This window comes from Tiliqua scincoides, chromosome 10, assembly GCF_035046505.1.
Source record: "Tiliqua scincoides isolate rTilSci1 chromosome 10, rTilSci1.hap2, whole genome shotgun sequence".
In the NCBI taxonomy this organism is placed as follows: Eukaryota; Metazoa; Chordata; class Lepidosauria; order Squamata; family Scincidae; genus Tiliqua; species Tiliqua scincoides.
The window spans coordinates 26673764-26691248 of NC_089830.1; the positions used below are offsets into that span (position 1 = coordinate 26673764).

At 50.9% G+C, this 17485-nt stretch overlaps 2 protein-coding genes across 2 annotated transcripts in view; one reads left to right on the top strand and one right to left on the bottom strand.

Annotated features, from left to right (window-relative positions):
* ACTN4 (actinin alpha 4) overlaps positions 1 to 9672 on the top strand; it is a 10288-nt gene extending 616 nt beyond the window's left edge. The window contains exons 2-10 of the mRNA XM_066638120.1: positions 213 to 364; positions 455 to 595; positions 1375 to 1557; positions 1682 to 1816; positions 2149 to 2328; positions 2998 to 3144; positions 4651 to 4716; positions 6371 to 6529; positions 7102 to 9672. Coding sequence (XP_066494217.1) covers positions 213 to 364; positions 455 to 595; positions 1375 to 1557; positions 1682 to 1816; positions 2149 to 2328; positions 2998 to 3144; positions 4651 to 4716; positions 6371 to 6529; positions 7102 to 7260 — 1322 coding nt within the window. The 3' untranslated portion in view covers positions 7261 to 9672. The remainder of the gene's footprint in view (positions 1 to 212; positions 365 to 454; positions 596 to 1374; positions 1558 to 1681; positions 1817 to 2148; positions 2329 to 2997; positions 3145 to 4650; positions 4717 to 6370; positions 6530 to 7101) is intronic.
* A 1894-nt stretch (positions 9673 to 11566) lies between these two features.
* LOC136661700 (galectin-4-like) lies at positions 11567 to 16664 on the bottom strand. The gene is made up of 4 exons (XM_066639073.1): positions 16525 to 16664; positions 13819 to 13907; positions 12914 to 13130; positions 11567 to 11774 (listed from the first exon to the last, which is right to left on the bottom strand). Exons 1-4 carry the CDS (start codon positions 16546 to 16548, stop codon positions 11655 to 11657), a joined length of 450 nt encoding a protein of 149 aa, XP_066495170.1. The 5' UTR covers positions 16549 to 16664; the 3' UTR covers positions 11567 to 11654.
* Between the last annotated feature and the right edge of the window lie 821 nt (positions 16665 to 17485).

Genomic DNA, 17485 nt, shown 5'->3' on the forward strand with positions numbered 1-17485 from the left:
CTTTGGTTGCCAGATTGGCCCCCATTATTCAAACTTGAGGCTTCTTCTAGCCAGGAAGCAGGACTCTGTCCCAGCAAACATAGTCCCAGGGTGGGGTATTCTCCCTCTCCTCCTTGCCCAAGATGTTCATGACAATATGTTGGTTATAGGCAAAAGCAGAAATAGAGCCCTGCTGGAATCCCTGTCCTGCCCTCATTCCTCTCCTTCCCCAGCCTGGGTCTGGCCTGGATTAATGCAGCCATTCTGTCCCCGCAGCGAGCTGGACTACTACGACTCTCCCAGCGTCAATGCCCGGTGCCAGAAGATCTGCGACCAGTGGGACTCCCTGGGATCCCTGACGCACACCCGGAGGGAAGCTCTGGAGGTGAGTGGGAGACTCCTGTTGTTCAGAGGCTGGGGAAGGGCCTGCCCTGAGCCCTTGGCCTGCCTGACCCCCCTGGCATCTCCCCTGCAGAAAACAGAGAAGCAGTTGGAGACCATCGACCAGCTCCACCTGGAATATGCCAAGAGGGCAGCTCCCTTCAACAACTGGATGGAGAGCGCCATGGAGGACCTGCAGGACATGTTCATCGTCCACACCATAGAGGAGATCGAGGTAGGGCAGGGCTGAAGTGTCGTTGGGGCCTCGCTCGCGGGGCGGGCGGGGCTGTATAGCTTGGTGGCAGAGCATGCTCTGGGTGTGTTTGTGGGCACCTCTCTTTCTAAGAACCTTGGGCAGCAGGACTTTGTTTCCACAGGCATTTGGTTTAATGTTAGTTACCTTGTGATCTGAGTTGGTTGCTGCATCTCGTTTTTTTTTTTCTGTTTGTGTTGTGAGCTGCCAGCACAGACTCACTTTTATAAAAACAGGTGGGCCCTTCTTATCCACGGGTACAGAACCTGCGGATTTGACTCACCACGGATTCCGAACATGCAGTGGAGGGCCTATCTGATTTCCCAGACATGACCGGAACATGCGTCCGGTTGCGTCTGGAGGGTCAGGTAAGCTCCAACCTGCAGGTTCATTCATCTGTGGGTTTCTGCATTCACAATGTTCTGGGAACAGAACTCCTGCAGTTGCTGAGGGCAGGCAGTAGAAGGGCCTGGCAGACAGCATTGCTACCCAGCTGTTCTTGCAGCGTTCAAGACCACCAGGGAGGGGGGTGTGGTGACCAGGATTCAATCTGAGTTGGGGGGAAATGTGGACCGCTTTGTAATGCAGCCAAACATTGCAAACTAGACTGGTTTGTGTCCCAAGATGGGCAGTGATTAACTTTGACCTCAAGTGTCACGTGTGGGGGTCTTGCGCTTGCGTCACACGGGCTGAGTTGCCTCCTTGGTGGCGGCTGGGCTCCCACCCTTGTTCCTACCTGAGCGTCATCTTCTCTTCTCCAGGGCCTGATAGCGGCGCATGACCAGTTCAAGTCCACCTTGCCCGATGCGGACAAAGAGCGCGAAGCCATCCTGGGCATCCAGAGCGAAGCACAAAGGATCGCAGACTACAACAACATCAAGCTCTCCGGGAACAACCCCTACACTTCGGTCACCCCCCAGATCATCAACTCCAAGTGGGAGAGGGTGCGTGGGGGGCCAAGGCCCTGCGGCTGAACCTTTTGGGATGGGATGGAGGCCAGGAGAAAGAGCCTGGCTGGTGGGTAGTTGTGGGGCACAGAGTTGAATGGCGGTTGTTGTGCTTGAGCAGGTCCAGCAGCTGGTGCCAAAGAGGGATCACGCCCTGCAAGACGAGCAGAGCAAGCAGCAGTCCAATGAACACCTGCGCCGACAGTTTGCCAGCCAAGCCAACATCGTTGGGCCTTGGATCCAGACCAAAATGGAGGTTAGAGGCTTGGGAGGGGGCACCCGAAAACAGCTCCCCCAGAACTGTAGTTACGTGTAGTCTCTGCTATGGACTCACTTGGTTGCCCTGGATAAGCCATACCTCTTCGGCCTCAGCCTTCCCCACCTGCAAAATGGGCATAATCACACCCTTCTTTGCAGGCTGCCGTAAGGGCCACTTCACAAAAACAAATGTGAAGCACTTAACTGCACAAATGTCAGGCGATTGCTTAGAAGCCACCGTGGCAGCTTTTTACCAGCACCTCCGTGGCGAGGATGACCTTCCACGAGGCCCTCTCAGCCGGCCTCTGACACTGTGCGCTCCCCGTCTAGGAAATCGGGCGCATCTCCATTGAGATGCACGGCACCCTGGAGGACCAGCTGAACCACCTCAAGCAGTACGAGCAGAGCATCGTGGACTACAAGCCCAACATCGACATCCTGGAGCAGCAGCACCAACTCATCCAGGAGGCCCTCATCTTTGACAACAAGCACACCAACTACACCATGGAGGTAGGAAGGGGAGGGAGCTGGCAGGCCCTTCGATTGTTTGTTGGCGCTGTCCTATTGGGGAAAGCAGGGGAGCCTCTGGGTCAGGCAGATTTCTCCTTTTGTGGCTATAAATATACAGTTTCTAAAATTAATACTATAGAATCGCTTTGAGCCCAGGAAGCAATCCAGCCTTGGCTGCCAGGCTGTGTTCCCTGCAGCTCTCTCCAAGGACGCGCAGAGCTCTGTAACGGCTGCGCAGGGGCAGCTTTGGAGTGCCTGGCGCTGACGTCACTGCCGTGGCCAAGCTCTAGAGCTGAGAGCAGCTGTGCAGGACCTCAGTTGCAGCTGTGCAGGCATGCGGGTGTGCAACTTACAGGGCACAGTGCTGCCAGGCTTAAGCCTTCAGGCACTGGAATGAGTCTGTGCCCCCAGTGGGTTGTGTTCTGGGTCCCTTTTCCTGAAAGACTGCCAAAGAAAAGGAGGTGAATAAGAGTCTGGGGGGGGGGGGGAAGGTCCTCTGGCCTTGTATAATCTTGGTGTCATCTCTAATGGGGTGTCTCATAAAAGCATCTGGGAGACCTGCACTGTCCTGGCAAGTCTGAGCCCCAGCTAGGTCTTGGGGGGCCAGACTGGGCAGTTTTAATCACTACTCTCTCCTCTTCTCCTCCCCCCCCCCCCGGCTTCTTCCAGCACATCCGCGTCGGCTGGGAACAGCTCCTCACCGCCATTGCCCGGACCAGTAATGAGGTGGAGAACCAGATCCTGACCCGAGACGCCAAGGGGATCAGCCAGGAGCAGATGCAGGAATTCCGTGCCTCCTTTAACCACTTCGACAAGGTAATCCGGGTCAGGCGTGTTTCCTGGGAGGTGATTGCTCTTTGCGCATTTCTGCCTCTGGGGAGCGACTGTGAGAAGAGCTGGCCTGTGTCCGCAGAGGGAGGGGCTCCTGGGCTTCACCGTCCTGCCTTGGAGTGTGAATCATGACAAGGGGCGGTGCTTCTTGGAAGTCTCCTGAGCTCAGGAGTTCTGGCCAAAATGCTCAGCCCTTTCCGGCCATGCTGTTATCACATGTTGGCGTCTTTCTGCTGCCCTCCTCCGGGGAAACTTGGGGCAGCGCACGTCTGCCCTGAACTGGAGCAGTGCCCTCATCACACACTGCACTGTGGTGTCGGGGCAGGGGCCTTGTCTGATCCCCACCTTGCCTGCATCAGTGTTAACTTTTAAGGGTGCCTCTGGACCTCAGTCTTGCTTTTCCCCTCTGCCATTCAGAGGAGGCAGGCAGGGCTGAAAGTCTTGTTTGTCCAGCCTGTGGGTTGATAGAGAAGGTCGGGGAAGGCCTTGGGACAAGTTGGCGCATTTTGCTCCATTGTTCCTTGTCCAGGTTGTTGCTTGTGCCGCTTTTGTATCTCGACTCCCAAATTTATGTGTGTGAATGTGCGAGTGGAAGCTTAGTGTTGTGCCTTACAGTCTGTGACTGGCTGAGCTGCAACGGCTCCTTCACACAAGCCTGGGACTGCCCGGTGCTGCGGTCCTCGTGCAGTGACCGCACACGTGAGCCAGTCTTGCCTTGCACAAAAGTCGAGGTGCGCTTCGTTTGTATCTCCATGTTGGAAACTTGTCTGTGGAGGAAAAAGTCAGATCCTTGCTGGTGCTGAGTGCTCACCTGCTGACCTGAGCAGGGTGGGGGAGAAATGCAGGCGTGACTTCCAGGTCACCTGCCTTGGCGGAGGGGTCCCCAGTGCTCCTTCCCGGAGCCGACTCTGACTTTTCCCGAGCGGCCGGCCGACACTGAACTAACGGCGTCTCTTTTCCCTTCCACCCCCTCCCCTCACCGTGTGCGCTTGGGCCTCCCTCCCCACGACGCGCTTGCCGCCCTCCGCCTGTCCCTGCGTGTGGCGCGGTGGCAGGACCATGGCGGCTCCCTAGGACCCGAGGAGTTCAAAGCCTGCCTGATCAGCTTGGGATACGATGTGGAAAATGACCGACAGGTACCTGGCGCCCACCAAGCCGCCGGCCTCTGGTGACGTTGCGATTAACGCTGTCTCCTTTCTCTCTTCCTTCACCACGTTGTCATGTGCCCTCCTCCTCCGCCCATCCTGTTGTCAAATGTCTGTGTCTGATCTCCCCGCGCCCGTTCATCTTCTGGTTACGTGGCATCTCAATGACTTTCCTGACTGACTTCTCTCTGCGTCTCTTTTTTCCTTCCTCCACGGGGCGGTTGCTCTGTCCTTCCTTCCATCTGTGCATGCCTTGTCGACTCTGTGCCCTCTGGGGCCACCCCTTCTCCTTCTGCCACCGCCTCCTCCCTCCCTTCCTGTCCTCCTCCTCCTCCTGTCGGCATAGAAGCGCACGGGGAGCATGGACACCGACGACTACCGAGCCCTCCTTATCTCCACGGGATACAGCCTGGTAGGCTTTCTCTGCTTATTTTCTTTCTGATCCCTGCACTGTCCTTGGTGATGCTGCCCTGGTGCTGTGTTTGTGTCTCCCCTGCTGCTGCTGACCTGGGGGTGGGAGGGGAAGGAAAATGGGGTGAACAGGTCTTGGGGAGGGGGTAGCGTCCCAATTAGGGTGGAAAACGGGGGGTTACGAATGACTGGATATTTGCTAAGGCTGCCGGTTGCTTACATCTCCTCCCCCCAATATGCATATTGGTAAAATATCAGTGCCAGAGCCTTTTGAAGCTATCGAAGGAGGGGGGGAATTCTTTACGGGTAACAGAACTTCCTTTTCCACCATGCTTGTTGCTGGAATCCACTGCAGATGAACTCCATCTGGTGGGCCGCTGTGAGATACAGGAAGCTGGACTAGATGGGCCTGTGGCCTGATCCAGTGGGGCTGTTCTTATGTTCTTAAACTACAATTCCCAGGAGGCCTTGCAGGTCTCTTGTTATCTGGTGTGCTCCCTGGGGCATTTGGTGGGTCACTGTGAGATACAGGAAGCTGGACTAGATGGGCCTGTGGCCTGATCCAGTGGGGCTGTTCTTATGTTCTTAACTACAGTTCCCAGGAGGCCTTGCAGGTCTCTTGTTATCTGGTGTGCTCCCTGGGGCATTTGGTGGGCCGCTGTGAGATACAGGAAGCTGGACTAGATGGGCCTGTGGCCTGATCCAGTGGGGCTGTTCTTAGGTTCTTAACTACAGTTCCCAGGAGGCCTTGCAGGTCTCTTGTTATCTGGTGTGCTCCCTGGGGCATTTGGTGGGCCGCTGTGAGATACAGGAAGCTGGACTAGATGGGCCTCTGGCCTGAGCCAGTGGGGCTGTTCTTATGTTCTTAACTACAGTTCCCAGGAGGCCTTGCAGGTCTCTTGTTATCTGGTGTGCTCCCTGGGGCATTTGGTGGGCCGCTGTGAGATACAGGAAGCTGGACTAGATGGGCCTCTGGCCTGATCCAGTGGGGCTGTTCTTATGTTCTTAACTACAGTTCCCAGGAGGCCTTGCAGGTCTCTTGTTATCTGATGTACTCCCTGGGGCAGTTGGTGGGCCGCTGTGAGATACAGGAAGCTGGACTAGATGGGCCTGTGGCCTGATCCAGTGGGGCTGTTCTTAGGTTCTTAACTACAGTTCCCAGGAGGCCTTGCAGGTCTCTTGTTATCTGGTGTGCTCCCTGGGGCATTTGGTGGGCCGCTGTGAGATACAGGAAGCTGGACTAGATGGGCCTCTGGCCTGAGCCAGTGGGGCTGTTCTTATGTTCTTAACTACAGTTCCCAGGAGGCCTTGCAGGTCTCTTGTTATCTGATGTACTCCCTGGGGCATTTGGTGGGCCGCTGTGAGATACAGGAAGCTGGACTAGATGGGCCTATGGCCTGAGCCAGTGGGGCTGTTCGTATGTCACGTTCCAACAATTCTGGCGTGGTGAGGGCAGAGCGGTTGTGCAGGGGCTTTTCTTAAACCTTAACTGAGTGCTTTTGATGCGTTGCACTCAATGGCAGAGTTCCAGAAATGTGACAAGCTTCTGTTCTTGGCACTCAGGCTTGTCAGAGCCTCCAAGTGCCCAAAGCTGTGGCCTTTTAAAAAAAAAAAAAAAAAATCGGGTTTGCATTGAATGCCTTTTTCCTGGTCAGGGAGATGCGGAGTTCAACCGGATCATGAGTGTCGTGGATCCCAACAACAGCGGCGTTGTGACCTTCCAAGCCTTTATCGATTTCATGTCCCGGGAGACGACGGACACAGACACGGCTGACCAGGTCATCGCCTCCTTCAAGGTCCTTGCTGGAGACAAGGTGAGCCTGGCAAGAAGCCTGGGAGGGTAGAGCAGGCAGAATTGACCGCACATAAACAAGTGGCAGGACCTGGTTTCCCTCGCTGCACAGCCTCAGCAACGCTACCCACCCCCCCATATTGGCCAAGCTGGATTCACTTACTTTGTTGCAGGTGGTCATTGTGGGGGGGGGGGGGGGTGTCTGAGCCTTGCACAGTGTAATCTGTTTGAAACACCTTCGCTCAGTAGTAGCCCTGCTCCAGTCATTGTCTCCGCCCCTCTGACAGATATGCAGTTGGTGAGTGCACACAGGGCCACCCTGCCTGTGGGTCTCTGCCCCAGGAGGCTCACTTAGCCCCTTTCCTTGTGGCTTTTGGGTGCCAGGCAGCAGCAGTCCTGCTCACCCTGCTTTGTGCACAGGTGTCGGTTTCGCTCCTCAGGCCTTGTCTGATCCGCGCTGCAGGCTGAAGTCTCTTGTGCAACTTCCTTGCTGAAAGACAGGCGCTAACTCTCCGACCAACTCAGCCAGCAGAAGCTGGCTCCGGTGTGTTCTCGCCACTCAGGCAGCCCCTCCTCTCTGTCTCTCTGGCACAGAACTACATCACAGCTGAGGAGCTGCGGCGAGAGCTTCCTCCGGACCAGGCCGAGTACTGCATCGCCCGCATGGCACCATACCAGGGCCCTGATGCCATCCCCGGCGCCCTCGACTACAAGTCCTTCTCCACAGCACTGTATGGCGAGAGTGACCTGTGAGATGCAGGTGGCAGCGACGGCGGTGACAAGAGCAAGCGCTGGCGCTTTTGGGGTGGGGTGGGGTGGGGAGCAGCAGTTAGTTTCCCTCCGTGCTGTATTTACACACACACACACACACACAAGCTCTCTCTCTCTCACACTCTCTATTTCACACACAGACCCCTGGCAGCAGGGAAGTTCTCTCTCTTTCCTTCTGTTTTTCCCTCTCTCGAGGACCGAACGCTGCCTCTGCGCTGGGCAAACCTGGGAGCTGACCCACGCAACTCTCTTTTTAATGCACCTCCTCCAGGAACTGTTACCTATGCAACGGTTGTGACTCTTCCTTTTCCCAGGTGTTGAACTGGGGCGAGTCTCTCTCCCCACCCTTCCACCTTTTTATTGTGTTGTCACAGGGAGAGGACAACAGGTCTGAGGGCTGCTGGCAAATGGCAGAGGCCCTGCGGTGCAGATGGGCTATTTTTGTTAGATCCCAGTCTATTTTTGTTTTTCCTGTCGCGTCGGAGGGCGGAACAAAAGAGTTTTGCTACTGACTGGCATGTTTTCTTCTCTGTGTTTTTGTTTCGTTTTTTCTTAATTTATGCACCTGAGTGGCACAGCACAAGATCACCCCCAGCACCACCTCGTCTGGGAGGCTTGCAAGTGTCTGTCCTCTCTGCAGAGTGGGCTCCCCTGCCTGTTCTGTTCCTCAGCAGCTAGCTGTGCTAGACAGAGTATGGGAACTGGCCCCTTCTTGTGGCTCTCTCCTTCCTGCCTCCCCCCCCCCCCGAAGTCCCTTCAACCCACTCATTCATCACGAACATTCCCCTTTCGTTCACTTTAATACCTGCCCCAGTGCTTTTGCACTTAGCCAGGGCACATCTGCCCAGAGCAGGAGCTGCTTCCAGACTTGTGATTCAAACTCGGATTTGCCCTTCCGTAGTTCCTGGTGATGGGTACCCCCTTCACACCAGCATTGTGTCCTCCACTGTGCACCGATCTGTTCCGCCCTGAAGAAAGGGGCTTTTCCACTTTGGTGCTAGGTTATCTTTGGAAGATGAAGGCAGAGAGACTGCACTGGGCTTTGGGCCTTGCCTCCAGAGCTCAGATGTGGAGGCTGTGCTCTCGTTGCTAGCTACTTGCTGACTGGCACTTGCATTCAGAGACACGCCAGCTGCACTCTCACTCTTGCACGAGGTGCCTGTCGCCAGGCCTTAGCAGTCTGCTCCTCCTCTCCCCCCACACACTGCAGGGCCACCTTTTGCGCACTGCTTGGAAAGCGTGTTTTTCACTCAGCAATACCGGCACCCAGACACGGGGTTTCCAAGAAGCGGAGTCGCGCGCACACAAGGCGACAGCAGTTCTTCCTGTTTGAGAGTCAAGCCCCGCTGTCTTAACCTCCAGGTCGCCTCTTGAATGGGCAACAATTTGTCCAAACTTTTTAAATTTTGCACACCGTTGTCACAGGTGGGTGTGTGTGTGTGTGTGTGTGAGGGGCAGGATATACCTTCTCCCAAAACAGAAGAGTGAAATGGGGTGGGAGGGGAGGAGTTTGATTCACAGGGGGTCTCAACTCTAGATACTTTCGGAGGGAAACTTGCTTCAGTGTGGGAAAAGGAGGGCAGAAGCCCCAAAAGATCCTTGGACTGTAGGAAAACTGAGCTGGACATCTGGTGAGCTAAAGGGACAGGTGTACACTTTTTTCGGGGTGCCTCAAAAGCTGCTCCCTCCTCCCCGTAGGGCAGACAGAAGCTACTCACTTGCTCAGTCTTCCTCTTTTTCTCCCCCCTTCTCCATGCCTCTTTTCCTTGAACAACTCTTTAAATCCATCACTTTCACGCTTATATATAAATATATATATATCTATTTTTTTGTAATTTCTTCATCATGGTGCAGGGTTTTCTGAGATCCAAATTTCAACGAAAGAGAACCCTGCAAAGATCTTTTTTTAAAAAAAGAGAGAAATTAAAAACAGCAAAACTGTTGCAATTTAATAACGTCCAGATTTATTATTATTATTAAATATATATTCATCTAGCATCTTGTATTGCCGATGGGTGTCTCTTTTCTTTCTCTTCCTGTCTCTTCATCATGTAATTACACGGCTGACTGTAGCACTGGAAACTGTAACATTCCCATGTTCTTTTTTTCCTCATCCTTGGGTTTTTTTTTTTTTTTTGGTTTTTTTAACGTTATTTTTTTGTTGTCGGAAGGTTAGCTTATTTTATTGCATTTGCTACTGAATGCCTGACCCTCTGAGCTCTGCGGGGGTGGGGTTTTTTCAGCCGATAGGGAATAGCCAGCTTTTTTTCCGCCTGTGTTCACCATCATCATCACTGTCAATGTCTTCTAAAAATTTCTGAGCTTTCTGGGTAATCCAGCCCTCCTTCTCCCTTTTGAGAATAAGACAATAAAGTGTAATATTTTTAAGGATGATTATCTTCTGTTGTTTTTGTTCCCCTGCCTTTCTCCGGGGTGGGAGGGGTCATGCAGTCTTGTGGTCGTTATTTGGGCTGCTTTTTCCAGAAGTCCAGGTTTGACCTGGTGTGGGGGGGCAGACTGCTGTGGCTTCCATCGTCCTACAGAGCCTGACACACAACTGGCTGCAGCCGGTGGGGGGGGGGGGGAACAGTTCATCTCGAGTGAACGAAGGCATAGCAAACAGCCACCACCCCGCTGTGTTCTGGGTTTTCATTCGTTTCCAAAATCTGCTGATCATTGTTATACCAGAATTCATAATACTTTGTGAAGTTTAATCCTGAGACCCCATGTCCTGCAGGACACGCGTCCTCGGCTCTGACATTGAAATAATGTTCAGGGCAATTAGGCTGATAATTTTGCATAGTTCTAGGCGATAGTGCTAGTTATAAAACTGTTGAATCCATATTTTTTTAAGTTAAAAGGGCCTTGCTCCGTGCACAGCAGCAGCTGCTACTCTGCAGAAGAGACTGCTCTAAATATTGGGTTGGAGACTCTTTCCAGAAACGTTTTTAATTGAGCCTCCCGGAAACCAGTTTATCACACGCAACTCGCGTGACTTGGCCACAGTCCTCCATGAATGACTGGGAGGAATCCACTTTTCCCCTTGAGCAGATGATTGTGCCTCCTGCAAAGTCGGACCCCTGCCATGTCTTCACTCTTAGCACTGGGGTCTTCCCCCCCCCCCGGCTCTGAAATCTTTCAGCTAGAGTGGTGGCTTCTCAAACCTGTTGGGACCCGCCAGAAGTGATGTCGTGGCCAGAAGTGACATCATCAAGCAGGGAAATGTTTAACACCCCTATACGATAAAATCAAAGCAAATTAATAATGAAGTAAAGTAAAAGTTTAAAAAATTATTTTAAATGAAGAGTTACCCTTCTAAGCAGTTGCTGATCTGTTTTTTAAAAAATCCCCAACATCCCAAAGGCTGCAATCCTATCCACACTTACCTGGGAGTAAACCCTATTGACTCTCATTGTTAAAAGCATATACATAGCAGCCTGTTAAAAGTACAGGTCGGTAACATTTCCCCAAATGCAGTCACATACCTTCGAAGCATCAGGTCTAATATATTAAAAATAAAATACACATTGAAGAATGCGGACCCACCTGACGTTGGCTCATGATCCACCTAGTTACTGACCCACCGCTTGAGAAATATTGGGAGAGTTGAGCGACTGAACCTTGAAACCTGCAGGCAGAAGAGCTGCTCTGATTTGTACCTACATACCTACAGTCCTTCATGTTAGGTGTTGGTTTAAAAAGCACAATGTTGTGTGAATACAGCATTTCCCAACTGAGTGCAGAGGTTGGCATCTCTTAACCCTCCTCCCGATGATATAGTTATTGCTTCCGAAATGCTCAGAATGATTGAAGCAGAAAAGTGAGTGAGGATGAGTGAAGTCAAAAACTTAACCCTTTTGCATTTCATGAATTGGGTGGTGGTTATAATCTTTGTCCCAGAGCTGTTCTGGCCCCCAGTGGAAAGAAGGGGCTAGAATGACGACTACATCCTGAGGTTTGGAAGGTCATCCTGATGCAAGGAAGGTGAGTATGAACTTGGTTTTCAGATGTGAGTGCTGTGTTTCTCTGCCACAAAAAATAGTGCCCCCGCTGGTATCCTGAGCCCCTCCTCTGCTTTTGGGAATTGCTGACCTGGTGACAATTTGGCCTCTAGCATGGGATGCAGCTGCCTCTGGGCTCTGTGGCATTCAAGGCAGAAATCCCAAATTGTACTCTTGAAATAGGCAGTCCCGTGTCCATTTCCTACCTGTAACATGCCTGTCTTTCTAGAATGAATCTGTAGAGCACACACAATTGAAGCTTTTAATAGATTTATTGTAGTAACAGCTTTCATTGGAAGACTCCACTTGGCATAGTGCTCCATTGGAGTACAAAACCATCTTGATCTTTGGGTGCAGTTCACACATCATCCTGCTTTAGTTGCTGAGTCCTGCCAAGATCTTGAGTGTGATTTGTCCATCCATCACCAAAAAGTGTATGCTCTCTGGCTCGAGGCGGTGGGGAAACTCCGTCAGAACTCTGTCATTCTCTATTATCTGGGAACAAAGGGGGCATCATCAAGGTGGGTGAACTGGGAGGGGTCTCAGTCATGACAGACCAACAACACCAAATATTTTGGAGAGCTGGTAGCCATTCCATTTTCCTACCCATATCCCCACTTAAATGCTTAAAGAGTTTTGCTTGGTAAGAGCAAGGAGAGTCTGGCCCACCACTCAGAGCAGGGACATAATGTCTATTATCAGACATTCAGAGGATATTCAGATGTAGAGTGCCTCCATAAATGGAAGTTCCATCATGGCTTTCAGCTTTTGGAAGATTGCATTTGGCTGAATCACCAGAATCGGGGGACATCTGCTAAAACTGAGTGTTGGGACAAACAGAAGAAGGTACAGTGATGCCTCGCAAGACGAAATTAATTCGTTGCGGGAGTCGTTTCGTATTGCGAAAATTTCGTCTTGCGAGGCATCACTGCAAACAAACAAAAAAAATGCAAAAATTCGTCTTGCGAAGCACGGCCATAGAAAAATTCGTCTTGCGAGTCACCAAAAAAATCGCAAAACGCTTTCGTCTTGTGAGTTTTTCGTTGCGCGAGGCATTCGCCTTGCGAGGCATCACTGTATTTGTTTATTCAGTGTGTAGTTAGTCTGTGGAACTCCTTGCCACAGGATATAGTGATGACATCTGGCCTAGATGCCTTTACAAGAGGATTGGACAAATTTCTGGAGGAAAAGTCCATCAAGGGTTACAAGCCATGATGCATATGTGCAACCTCCTGATTTTAGAAATGGGCTATGTCGGAATGCCAGATGCAAGGGAGGGCACCAGGATGCAGGTCTTTTGTTGTCTGGTGTGCTCCCTGGGGCATTTGGTGGGCCACTGTGAGATACAGGAAGCTGGACTAGATGGACCTATGGCCTGATCCAGTGGGACTGTTCTTATGTTAACCTGAAGCCTAAACTAATGGTCTTGAATCCCATGAATTCCTTCCTTTCAAGTCTTCCTTGCTTCTTGTGCTCTGGTCACAGGACCCTGGTTGTAGCTGAGCCTTTGGCTGCACATATTCTTACCTAAAGGGGTCTTTTTGGTTCCCACCCACTTCTACCACTAGTGTTGGGATGGGGGATCCTGACTCCGTCTTCCCACAACCTCACTGAGGACTAGAACCCCCTACCACCTTGTAGCCGGAGCTGGTGATGATGAATCGTATTGCGAAGCTTTTCCCTTGCCGTAGGGTGCTCGGCATCTTGAGCTCTTTCCGACGCTCCCTTTTTGCCCGGCTGCTGAGCGTCACAACAGCAGAAGAGGAATGTGGGGGTCCTTCAAATTGGAGGTTGAACTCGAAGGGAATGTCGGCCCCACGAAATTGTGCACAACGAAAGCAGGCTTTGAACCTGAAGAAGGAGACAGGAGTCATTCTTAAGGGCACAGGAGCTAGACCAGTGAGAAAGGTTGGCAACCTTTGTTTCAAGGTTTGGCTTCTCAGTAGAGGTGTTTGTTTCCAGTGATTAAGACAGGTTTACAGCCTAAGTTTTACTCAACACAATGGGCCTACTTCTGAGTAAAAGAATACCATATTCAAACACCTCTACTTATGAGGTTTATTGTTTGACCTTGAGCAAATCACTTATCAGTGCTGCTGTTGGAAAAAAAGGTAGTTGGGGTCTATCTCAAAATCACATCAGTTCTGTGGATGGGCTGTGAGAAAGGAAGTCACTCTGCACATGTTCAGGAACATCTTGGAGTAGTACTCCACGGAGAGGGTGAGGGTGAACTTTGCCTCATCTTAGATTAATTTTGCCCAGCATTTGGGCAAAAGACACAAAACCTTCCCTTCACCTCATCTCAGTGGTGTAGCTAGAGGGGGTGCAAAGCCCTAAGTTTTGCAAGGAGCCCCACCTCAATGTGCAAGCGGCCCTCCCCTTTCCCTTCAGAGTCATACACCTCTGGGGGGGGGGAACCGCTTGGACACTGCAGTGAGGCTCTCTGCAAAACTTAGTGCTTTGCACCCCTTCACTGCCTCATCTTTTTTGCAGTTCGTACTGATGGCATCCACTTCCTTCATATTTGTGCATAACTTACCCTTTACTGTTCTGTGGAATGAAACCTTCCAACTTCACCTCTGACCCGTATTTCAGGCCATATGGAATAGGTCTAATGTATGGCATCTCCTGCAAAGAAAAAACAATTGAGGTGCTTTGCAACTGTTGTTTGCATGTTTCTAGTCCTCTTGAGGACTGGATGAAAGTCAGTTTCATCTCAGAACACCCAATTGATCAGGGACCCCTGTGGTCCAGTTCGTGGACAACTGGGCTGGGATTTTGGATTCAAATAGCATATCTTCTTTGGGCTTACTGAGTGTTCCTGTGTCTACTTCCTAGTCACCTGTGGTACCGTTGCAGAAATATACTTGACGAATACCCCTCTTAATGGTGTGTATTTGTTACATTTTACTCCTGCCTTTCTTCCAAGGAGCTCCAGTTTGGCATATCTGGTCTGCCTTTACAGCCCTGCGAGGTGGTTTTTCACGGAAAGATAGTGACTGGCCCAAGATAGCCCACATGTTTTATGGCAGTGTGGGGATTTGAACCCAGCTCTCATACTCGGAGTCAAATGTTCTGAATGTGCCATTATTCAGAAGCCTCCATCTTGACTTTCCCTTGCATCGTTTTTTGTTTGTTTGTTTTTTTGGTTGCAGCCGGAAGTACCCCAGAACTGACGACAAGCTGATATACTGCTGAGCTGACCCTCGGCGGCAGAGAGGAGTTGCCATCAAGTGGAGCGTGGGAGGCAAAGGGCCAGAGAGAGGCCAGACCAGGAAGGAATCCAGCTGGAACAAGGAGTTCTATGAAAGACTAGAACTAGACAATTGTAAAAATCCCTACGGGGGTTTAGAACAGCCTGCCTATGGGATTAAAGTCTGAGGAGAAATCTGACGACCAAAGAAAGGCAGTATATAAATGCCTGTATAAGTAAATATAGCTGATTTGTTGGTTTGGGGGTATCTGTCTTTTCCCAGGACATGTACTCAAAGCTGTCCTTACTCACATGCACCTTGGTTTCATCATGTGCATATGTGGGGGGGAAATTTATGATGTGGGGGAAAGGCTCATTTATGATGAAAGATGACTCAGGGAGCATGGAACACCTTTCAGGCTCTGCATTACTGATGGATCGCGTGTTCCTTTGCTTTTTAGTTGCTAAATTGCACTCAGCTCTTTGACAGCTTGACGTTTTTAAGGTGAGGCGTTCTTTGGAGTACCTGTGATGACACTGCTTGAGTGGACTGGCGCCATGCTAAGTGCGGAAGGTGGGCTGGGCTTGCTTTTTGGTGATTCTAGCAGAATTATTGGGAAACCCCAAGGGAGTTTCGGTTCCCCGTCCCTGTAACAGGACAACGGAGGTGATGCCCCAATGGCAGGAGCTGAAACGAGTTCCTGGAGAGGAATGAAGTCGTCCTGTCCTTGGCTTATTTGTTTTTCCTAATTCTCATTCGTAAAACAATATGTGTTACCAAACCTTAAGAATGCAAAAATGTATCCATAAATAAGTTAGGGCCCAATCCTATCTAACTTACCAACACCAGTGCAACCACAATGCTGCCCAGAGGTAAAGGATCAAATGTTCCCATACTTTGAGGAGGACTCAGAGGGTGCCTCCCCACCACAGGATGCAGTGCATGCCCTATTGGCATGGCTTCACCGGCACTGGAAAATTGGACAGGACTGGGCCCTCAGTCATTTAGGAAATTCACCTTAGAACAGCAGTTCTCAAACTGTGGGTTGTGACCCAATTTTTGGTGAAATTGGCAAACTGATAACTGACAAGGAAAATGTATGGAGCCCTGAGTCACAGTTTTGGCAAGTACTGCTTCTCCTGCAAGACTGAGAAAAGCTGCACTTGTTGAAGCTCTTACGAGCTTCATATTTAAAGCATATTTAAATATTTAAAGCATATTTAAAGCTCTTACGAGCTTCGTATTTAAAATTACAGTACCTGCCTCTTCCCTCTAAGATCCCCCAGATGTGGCCCACAGCCAGCCTTTTTCCAGCCCAAGGCCAACCTCTTGTCTCCTAAAAGCCTCTGGCCCACTCAGCTGAACATGACCAGAACTGTGCTCTGGTTGCGTCTGGAGGGTGCTCTGAGGGCCAGAGAAGTTGAATGAATTAGCCCAGGAGTGCTCACACTTTTTTGGCTCGAGAGCTACTTTGAAACCCAGCAAGGCCCGGAGATCTACCAGAGTTTTTTTTACAATGTTCGCGCCATCATAACATATAACATTTATGTGTACAATGTATGTTGGTGTACCTTGAGCCCCACTGAGTATAACAGGACTTACTCTTGAGTAGACATGCCTAGGATTAGGCTGTGAGGCTGCAATCCTAGCCACACTTACCTGGGAGTAAGCCCCATTGAGTACAATGGGCCTTACTCCCGGCGTTTCCTCCTAGAGGCACCTGAAGGGGGGATTCGGCACTCCGCGATCTACTCATTTTGCCTCACGATCTACTGGTAGATCGCGATCCACCTATTGAGCACCCCTGAATTAGCCCATTCATCCATTTATTCACTCATCTCAGTTCCATCTCTAATTTATATTTAACTTTTTTCCGGCCCTCCACACCAGGCCAGACATTTGATGCGGCCCTCTGGCCAAAAAGTTTGGACACCCCTGCTCCATAGGTGCAACTATGCTTCCTGTGCCGCCTTTATTCTGTCTTCTCCCATCTCCCAATTTCGTGGACCAGCACGAAACAAAACGGGACACACAAATTATTGTTTACTTACAAGTGTTTCCTTTTCTATCGCCATCTCTGCTGCAACTGGCCTGGAGACGACAACCAAATGAGTGCCTTTTCAAGGTGCCAGGAGTTGGTTCTTTTTATAGAGGCGACGTGTTGAGAGGCTGGCTGCACTCTTTGGCTTTGTGGCACCGCACAGAGTGTGTCAGATCTGCCCGCACCCAGTGATTTTGCACTTAGTCAGGCTCCCCCCCCCTTTCGGGGGTGATGTCACAACCAGATCTGTGACTTAGGGCGGGAAGAGGAGGATGCATCAAACCCCCAGGCCAATTCCCTGGGCAAGTCATCACACCCTCCTTAGCAGAGAGGAACGCACTTTGTTTTCCCCTGAGCTTCAACCAGAGCAGGGTTTCCAGATGTGGGAGGAACTGGGCATCAAGCTTGGAGAAAGAACTAGGCTTCTCCTGGCAAACCGAGGCACATCTGACAGCCTACAACCAGTTCCACAAACTGAGCAAGCAGTTCAGGTGAAGACATTGCAGTGGTTGACGTTGGCCAGGAATGCCCCGGTAGCAGATGTCATAACAGGGTCATGAACCAGTTGGATGTCACGAATTCCATGTGCACACTAGGTAGGTAGGCAGGCAAAGTCCTCCCCCACCCACTTTTGCTTCCTTGGTAGTGTGGGGATAAGGCACCTGGCCTACCTTACAGTTGCTATTGTAAAGAGTGCCCTGAATGTTCCAAAAAGGCACAGTGCAAATTCAAAGTGGATTGATTGCCCTTGTACACAATAATGAACTGGGAAAAAGACAACCCCGTATACACATCCAGAGGAGGGGAAAAAGTATGTGGATTTCAAGACAGAGCTTTTCTCGACTGGGGTATATGTGTGTGTGTGTGTATGGCTTCAGGTAATTGATTTAGGGTGGGACAATGGGAGCATGAGCTATAAGTCAGGGCATGTGCATCACTACTACGAATTGCGCAGGTGAGCCTAGATCAAG